Source organism: Spinacia oleracea, chromosome 6, assembly GCF_020520425.1.
Source record: "Spinacia oleracea cultivar Varoflay chromosome 6, BTI_SOV_V1, whole genome shotgun sequence".
NCBI lineage: Eukaryota > Viridiplantae > Streptophyta > Magnoliopsida > Caryophyllales > Amaranthaceae > Spinacia > Spinacia oleracea.
Genome location: NC_079492.1, coordinates 2,761,401 through 2,770,471, shown reverse-complemented (window position 1 = coordinate 2,770,471; position 9,071 = coordinate 2,761,401). Strand labels below are relative to the sequence as shown.

At 35.1% G+C, this 9,071-nt stretch overlaps 1 protein-coding gene across 1 annotated transcript; it reads right to left on the bottom strand.

Moving 5' to 3' along the window:
* Positions 1-1,613: 1,613 nt before the first annotated feature.
* Positions 1,614-4,229, bottom strand: LOC110780224 (uncharacterized). Its single transcript, XM_056831335.1, has 4 exons — positions 3,734-4,229; positions 2,757-3,160; positions 2,606-2,650; positions 1,614-1,952 (listed from the first exon to the last, which is right to left on the bottom strand). Exons 1-4 carry the CDS (start codon positions 4,147-4,149, stop codon positions 1,828-1,830), a joined length of 990 nt encoding a protein of 329 aa, XP_056687313.1. The 5' UTR covers positions 4,150-4,229; the 3' UTR covers positions 1,614-1,827.
* Positions 4,230-9,071: the final 4,842 nt, after the last annotated feature.

Genomic DNA, 9,071 nt, shown 5'->3' with positions numbered 1-9,071 from the left:
ATATTAAGAGTGATTTTGCATTGTACGTAGTAGCTTATTACAGTTTTAGTTGGACATATTCTAAATCAGTCGAATAATTTAGAAGTGAAATTCACGAGTTTGTTGATCGATTGACTGTATTGGTTTAATCACTATACTACACAATACTCTGATCCATTTAATTGTCCACATTATTTCAATCTCTCGTAAATAATTGCTAAAGCACATTTTGTTTTTTTTAAACCTATATACTTTTTCCGTTTCAAAAAAATTGCAACACTTTCACTTTTGTCACTATTCATTTGCTAACTTTGACCATAATCGTTTACATATTTATTAAAAGTAAATATTATAAGTAAAATGTTGGTGGATTGATTTTATTGTATATTTTCATAATATTGAATTTTAAGATTAAAAAAAGTACGATAATAGATATTCACGATCAAAGTTGTGTCTTTTCAAACATGCTAATCAAAATGTTGCAATTTTTAGAGAACCATTATCGTAAACAGTGGAGATATGTTCACTAGATGTTTATTTATTTTTACTTTCCATCAAAAAATAAATATGATCAAGTGGAGCATTGAGTGGAGTTATAGCAAGAAATACGCCATACTATTTTTTGGAATGTTAGTACTGTACAATTTGATCTCCATCTATGGAACTCCTCCGTTGACCATATTGACTCAAAAAAAGCTCTTATTTTATTACAGTAATAAAACTTTACGTTGACTATACTCCTTGGTTTGAAATTGGTTTAGTTTAGTGAATAGAGATGGGAACGGACATCGCAAATGTCTTCTATGACGGGTAATGACGGGATTTTTCATTAATGACGGTACTCTTTTATGACGAGCTCACAACAAATACTCCCTTTATTATTGGCCTTTAACAACGGAATTTCCCGTCGTTAGTGGATCGATTTCTTATAGTGCTTTTTGCGCGATCTCATTCAATGAAAAAATGTAAAACAAAACCATTGTAGTCGAGCCACAATCGATAAATCTTAATTAAAATATATAGGTCTCACCACTTACCATATACTGCCTCCGTTCCTAAATGAACTTTAGGCCTATTATTTCCACGGTAATTAAGGAACTTTAGTGAATATGCGATGGTAGGGTAACAAATGAGAAATGAGTGGTTATAATTAAATTGCGAAACAATGTGAGTGGGTGAAAATTAATATTAAAGTATTGCAAGTTGCATGTTGTAGTGGGCTAAATGGGGGTGTAAATGTAAAATTTATATGCTAAAAATGGAATAAAGTAGAGTGTAAAAAACTTTCAATAACGGAGTAAAACGGAAATTGTAAAGAATTTTTAGGAACGAATGTAGTACGAATTCCGTAGTATTCAAATATTTAATTTACAGTAAACATATACTAGCTCCCTCTGTTCCATAATGTTCCTCATGTTTACTATTCATATGGTCAAAGTTTAAAAACTTTGACCGTAATTAATAGTATGATTAAGAGTATAGATATAAACTTGTGGGATATCATTAGATTCGTTTCAATATGAATTTTCTAAATATGAAATTTTTGTAATTTTTACTAATGCGAAATTAAAACTATCAACGGTCAAAGTAGTGCATTGGAGACCGCGGATAATGGAAAAGTGAGGAACATTATGGAACGGAGGGAGTACGTAGTAGTAATAAATTGTACTTCATTTCTTAAAAAAACAAAAGTAAAAAGTTCACAAATATCTAAAATTCTCAATGAAGAATGGGACCAAAAATGTGGTTTTATCTTTGCGGCACGTACAAATGTACAATAGAAAAACTATGAAGCCATAATACGTACGTAGTTCTAACAAGCTAGTGTTCAAAAGTTTACTTAATTAGCTAGAAAAGTCTGTTTTCGTTGGTTTGGACACCATGAGTAACAGGTGCATTTGTTCTCAATTTCTTCAAATACCATACGCCTGCTCCAATGCCTACTCCAGCAATTGATGCTACGGTCACCGTCCCTATCGCGCCAACACCGGAAAAAAAAAAATATCTTAGGCATCTTATTAAAATGAAGCTGACAATTTCTAACACAACAGAACAACGCGATATAACATAATTGCACACAATACAAGCACATATGAATGTGATATGTTTATCAACTAAACCTACGAAGAAACAACTTTTAATCAATGTTTGTAACCATTAACATGTTTTGATTAACTTTTTTATACTATGAAGTAAATTTTGATGGATAAATTCCTTGTTACCTTTAGACCTTATGAAAGATTTTAAAGGGTTATTTTTATTAAACAGAAAAAAAATTATCACTGAAAAATAAACGACTTTTACATTATTTTTTATGTAACTTTTAAGCACATTGACGTAACTCTTCATCTCGAGTCCGAATCCTCTAAAGTTTTAATAAAACTCTACAAGGTAGAGTTGTATTTAAACCATACATTTTAAAATCAATGGCTCATATTAATGAGAAAAAATATGGGGAATTTGGAAAGATAATATCTGAACCATTGATTTTTCATTCAATAGTTGATATGCCCAAACTCTACATTGTAGAGTTATTTTAGAATTCTAGAGGATCCAAAGCCCTTCATCCGCCTTACAACATTTATCGCAATCCGCCTTAATTAAGAATTTGTGTGAAATCAATTACCTGCGACTGCTTTAGTGTGTCCACCGTGTCTTTCAACTTGATGATCTGGCACAATCATTAAAAGACTAAAGTTAGACTATGGTAACTTGAATATATTTTATAATATTTAACAAATTAACAACATTTTCTTTAATGAAAAAACAGGACATACCTTTACAATAAGTAGTTACATTCCTTTCCTCACACAAGCATACGAAGTCTTGGTTTGACGTATCAAACCCACAAGTACCTCCACCCTTAGCCCGGTCCTGGCACCGGAGACAGCTCACCGTGAGCGGGATCTCAAAGTCGACTCTAACGCCATATTCGGGCACTTGATCGTAGGGTTGCGAGGTGCCTAACCCGCCAACGCTTTTCCAATGAACACTAGTGTAAGTATCACAATGCTTTAACATCATCCTTAACGACTCGGTAGCCTTAGGGTAATAGGAGCAACAAGAGAGTGCTCTTAATGCCTTATTGTTTGGTGCACATTCTGGGAAATGTCGGCATAAGTAGCTTGCCGGATCACATGTTGTGTCACAACGATCAGGAAACCTCTCGCAGAACATCGGCCTGTATAATAATATTTTTTGATATTAAATTAATGTAACAATTAGCCAAAAAAATATATCTTAATTCGTACAAAGTGATTAATTTGTGCACTAAACTTAAGCTCTATATATTTTGTTCATCTTAATTCCACTTATTCTAAAATAAATAAGTTTAGATATGTCATACTTCTTCTGTTCCCTAAATATTGCAGCATAGATACCTTTACGTTCTCCAATACTTACCTTGACTCTAAATATTTTGAATTAGATATAAGTAAAAATCATAAAAATTAGATATTTAAAAAATATGTATCGATTCGAATCTAACAAGATGCCACATGACTACAATTTTCTTATGTATGAATCACAAAAGATGACCAAAAGTTAGTGTGAATAGTGTAAACAACAAAATGGAACGGAGAATTAGATAAGACATGTTCATAAAAAGTAAGGATTGACCAAATTACAATTTTGACTAAATAAGTTATGATATAAAAAAATAAGTGAAAATCAGGTGAATAAAAATGAACTTGTTATGACCATTTTATTCAAAACTAACAAGAAAAAAAAATGGTGCGGCAAGTAAGTACGTTACCTTGGCTCCATATTGACTTTATCAGTGCTGCAATTAAAGAAAAGATACTCATTCTGGGTGGAGAGAGACAAGTGCGTACTACTATCAAGGCTAAAAGGCCTAGTGGGCCGAAACCGATCCTCATCCTTACACTCCCACATAAGCGGGTCCGAGACCAAAATGTGTGGATCCGAGTAACTGATTGACTTCACCGGATACCGACCCGAAGGGGTTCGGAGGTGTAAGACGTCTTCAGTGCACGCCAAGATGTGGCGGTAATACGGACTACCGCAACCATCATCGATGGTTAAAGGGTAGTGTATTGGAATCCCTCCGCAGGACGTCCTGCAAAGGGATGATTGGGAGGAGGACAATGTAACAAAGGTTAGGATGAAGAGGGTGAGTATTTGGGTTGTACAAGTTTTAGAGTGACCCATTTTTAGTTTTTTTTTTGGGTGTGTTAAGTGAGAAAATTGGTTTAGCTTGAGAGTATGAGTGTTGTTGGGTTTTGAGTCAAGTTTGAGGGTTACAAGAAAAGAATCTGATCTTTAACTATTTGTTAATTATAATTTGTGTCTTTTGCTTTATTTCTCTTTAATTATTATTAATCACTTTTTGGTTCTTTTAAATTGTTAAATTGTTACTAACTTTTGTTGCTTTAAATATATTTATACCAAGCTAATTTTATGGCAATTCGAAGTGTGTTACGTGATCAATTTTAGTTGAGGTAGAAAATAATGATAGAGATAGTAATCTACTAGGATTTAATCTTTTAGAATATAGTATATTAGACTTCTCTCTTAGCAAAAATATACACACGAAATTTTGAAACGTGCAAGCATGAAGACTTGTAATTCTGCTGCCACTCCTCTAGACACTAATGCAAAGCTTAGTGGAGATTCAGGTTCTTCTATGGCGGACCCAACTCATTACCGCAGTCTAGCAGGTGCTCTACGTTACCTTACATTTACTCGCTATGACATTGCTTATGCAGTGCAACATGTGTGTCTTTTTATGCATGATCCACGGGAGCCTCATTTGAGTGCATTAAAGCGCATCCTACGGTATATCACTACAAAAACAAAGAGCAAGCAGGGCGGTATTATTTGAGCAAAGAGGGCGAGTGTATAATCGCCTTTAAATAAACGACCAACTAGGGCGAGTTATTGTCGTTGTCTTACACATGAACAATGAGGGCGACTTATATGTGGTTGCCCTTTTTGATAAAAATACGAGGACGTGTTTTAAAAATCGCCCTCCTTGATCAAATAACTTTTTGAAAATAATAAAACATAGAAAGAAGAAACTCCAAAACATAAACCCCTAAATCCCAATTCATTTTATCAAAGAGGGCGAAAAGCAAATCGTTGTCTTATATAGTAACAATAAGGGCGAGTTACATGGTGTCGCCTTATTTGAGTAAAATAAAAGACGATTTTAATGTTGCCCTATTTGATAAAATATCTTAATTGATATTCCAGTAGGAACACTGACAAGAGGGGGGGGGGGGGGTGAATTGTTTCGTTGAACTTAGGGTGTTCCTTTGCGGAATTTAGAAATTAAAGGAACAACTAACAAATTAGTACGAAGAATGTGAAAACTTAGGAAACTTTTGATCCTTATCAAGAAGCGAAAACCTCAAACTCTTTTATATATTGTAATCGCTCGAATACAACACACTCAATAACTCGAGTTCCACTTGAACACGAGTTCCTCACAGCAATCCCCGTTGATTACTGTGCTTGCTCCTTTCACACTCTCTCGCTGACTTGACTCTAAGTCACTTTAAGGATCACTCAACCCTTACACTCAAAACTCAAGGATCACTTGATCCTTAACCCCACAACTCAAGGATCACTCGATCCTTAACCCCACAATTACAACTCGAATTATGAAAACTCTAGTATTCAATAAAGCTTATGTACAATAAAGGAACTTTAGGAACACGCTCTTTCGCAAACTGACTTTTTATAAAAACTCTTAAGTTCTTTAGAAATATTGCACGTTGTCAGTTGTGATTTGAGAAATGAAAAACCTTTTCCTTTTATAGAAGAACTTTCTTGGTCAGTTTCCCATGTTCCCCTCAACGGCCACTAACAGTTACTGGGAGCAGTAACGTGCACGTTGATTGAGAGAAACAGGGAGACTTCTTCAAACCACTTTTAACACGTTCAATTTTAGAGAAAATAGTGGGAGTAGTTTTAGGAACAAGTAAAAACCTTTTCTTGGAAAACAAGGAATTCTAAATCAGAATCCAATGTTGATTTTCTCAAAATCGTTTTATTTATTTTCCAAAAGATTTTCCTTTATAAAACTTTATTTTATTTACAAAAACTATTTTCTCAAACATATTAAAACACACGTGTTCCTTTTGTTCCATATTATGCATAAACGTTATTAAAATACTTACATAAAATCTAAACATAAACTCATATGTTGTAGCTTCTATGTTGGCACCTTTTGAAGCTTCGCTTGAACGCTTCATGCATTGTTCCTTCTCCGGAACATTGATGATCCTTATAATATATGAGGAACACCTTAATAACTTGCTTAGGATCAGTCGTTGAGGATCAGCCTGCTTTAGGAGCAACCGTCTTTGGGAACAGCCGTCTTGGGAACAGCCGTCTTGGGAACAGCCGTCGTGGGAACAGCCGTCTCGGGAACAGCCGTCTTAGGAACAGCCGTCTTAAGAACAGCCGTCGTGGGAACAGTCGTCTTAGGAACAGCTGTTCCCGCTGTCTTGGGAACAGCTGTTCCCGCTGTCTTGGGAACAGCTGTTCCTGCTGTCTCGGGAACAACTGTCTTGGGAACAACCTTCATATGCAGACTTGATCGATTCTTTAGAAATTCCATGCATTGCTTAGTGTTTGTTCCACATGCTTAGTTTGTCCTACTCAGGCACTCCCTAACTTAGCATTCCAAAAACACACTTAAACAACGATTAGGAATTTTGCGTTGTCATCATCAAAACTCAGAATCAACAATATTCCCCCTTTTTGGTGATGACAACATAAGCAAACTTTTACCAAAAAAATCGAACTTATTTGCAATCTTAAACAAGTTTTTAAAACACAAAAATGGAAATGAAAAAATTTACGGAAAAAAAAGTGAAACAAATTGAAAACTTAAAACAAAAACTTACAGCAGCGAGAAGTGAGGCAATGAGGGACATGGAGACAGGTAAGATCAAGTTAAAACAAAGTTTGCATTCTTTTCCCCCTGTTGGCATTAACAAAAAGAGAAAATACAAGGCAGTAATAGAATATTCATAGCGCCCCACGATCAACGTTTGGCAAACTAAGTTAGCCTCAAAGTCAAGTCTCAACATATATGCATAATTAATTGTAAACATAATATATAACAAAAGAAATCAACCAAGTTTTAGAGATGCAAGCTTTAGGTTCCACATGTTCTAAAAATAAAAATAATAATGATGTCACCCAAACTGAGGGTTACATAAAAAATAAAATAGAGAAAAAAATTGTTCCAAACAAATAAAAAACCAAGGTAACAATCAAAGTAGCGGATCAGGTTTAAGGGTGAAGGGTTTAGTCTTAGGAACAACATCAATGGGTTGAGGGACTTTGGATGCCTGTTCCTTTTCTTTTATAATATCCTCCTCACCTTGTTCCCCCTCATCATCCTCATCCTCACAAGAATTTCAACAAACAGAGAGTTGTTCACCCTAGGAACCACGTTGTTAACCTTTTTTTTTTTTTTTTTTTTTTTTTTTTTTTTTTTGGGTATAACAACGTTTTCCCTTTAATATAGGACATAACCCATGAATCCTCCATATTAATTGCACACCTCGTCATCAAATTTGCATCATCAACCGGAATAAGGTAAATTCCCCCTTAGAACAATCCGTAATTCTTTTTTTTTTTTTTTTTTTTTTTTTTTTTTGCAATAACCACACCACCCGGCTGCCGCGGATTCTTCGCGGGTCAGTGGTGGTCCTCTTTGTTTTCTTCGGCGACCTGAGCAGGAGGGGTGGTTGATGTGTGGGCGACCGTCGGGGCTGGGATAAACGTGTATTTGTTGGTGTGGGGGTTGAGTAGTTGAGATCCATTGGGATTGTTTCCATTGTTTTCTTAGATGTTGGGAACAGGAAGAATTTGAGGATTAAGAAATAAATTTGTGAGGTTTATGTATGTGGAAGATAAACAAAAAAAAATTCGGAAAGAAAAAATTTCGAGGAAAAAAAAGATAAAGATAAAAATAAAAATAAATGATAACTGAAGAATTGGAGAGAATACAGGAAAAATGATAACGGTAAACCTGGTTGTGGAACAGCTTATTTTTGCATCTCGTATTATTGATTCATTTATTTAATCATGTATTATGCACTTTCATTATGTAGGTCGATCCCTAACGATGGTAAACTTCAGCTATGCTTTCGCACGTAAAATTATGAATATAATATTAAGGCCAGGCATTTAATATTAAAGTTTATACCTTTAGAGGATCTTCCTGCTTCCTTATCTTAGCTTGATCATTCCCAGTTCCAATCTCATTTTCTCGTGCTTCTCTCTGCTTAAAGGTTTAGTCAAGATATCTGCAATTTGATTTTCTGTTTGACAAAAATCCAACTTAATTAAACCTTTTTCTACATTATCTTTAAGAAAGTGGTGTCTAATATGTATATGCTTGACTCTGGAATGGTGAACTGGATCTTTAGAAATACATATTGCACTAGTATTATCACAATAAATAGGAACACAGTCATATGTGATACCAAAATCCCTTAACTGTTGTTTTATCCAAAGGATTTGAGAGCAGCATGCAGCAGCAGCTACGTACTCAGCTTCAGCTGTGGATAAAGCAACAGTGTTTTGTTTCTTGGAACCCCAAGAAACCATGCAGGGACCTAAGAATTGAACCATACCTGATGTGCTTTTACGATTTACCAGATCACCAGCATAATCAGCATCAGCATATCCTCTTAAGTCGAATGTTCCACTTCTTGGATAGAACAAACATAAATCGTCTGTTCCTTTGAGGTATCTGAGAATCCTCTTTACAGCAGTCATGTGAGACTCCTTTGGGTTTGACTGGAACCTTGCGCATAAGCCTACACTGAATGAAATGTCAGGTCTACTTGCAGTTAGGTAGAGCAGGGATCCAATCATCCCTGTGTATCTTGTTTGATTCACACTTGTTCCTCTGGGATCTTCGTCTAATCTTGTGGTTGTTCCCATTGGTGTGTGATTCACTTTGGCAGTTTCCATTTCGTAATTTTTGAGGAGTTCTTTCACGTATTTCTGTTGGTGGATCATGATTCCTTCTTTGGTTTGTTTGATTTGCAAACCGAGGAAGAAATTTAGTTCCCCCATCATACTCATTTCAAATTCGCTGCTCA

Bases quoted from the DNA above. Each gene is read 5' to 3' on its own strand.
- LOC110780224 (XM_056831335.1), bottom strand. From the start codon at position 4,149: ATGGGTCACTCTAAAACTTGTACAACCCAAATACTCACCCTCTTCATC. The intron at 2,651-2,756 runs GTATGTCCTGTT...TGATTGTGCCAG, and splicing joins TGTAACTACTTATTGTAAAG to ATCATCAAGTTGAAAGACAC. The intron at 1,953-2,605 runs GTAATTGATTTC...TTGGCGCGATAG, and splicing joins ACACACTAAAGCAGTCGCAG to GGACGGTGACCGTAGCATCA.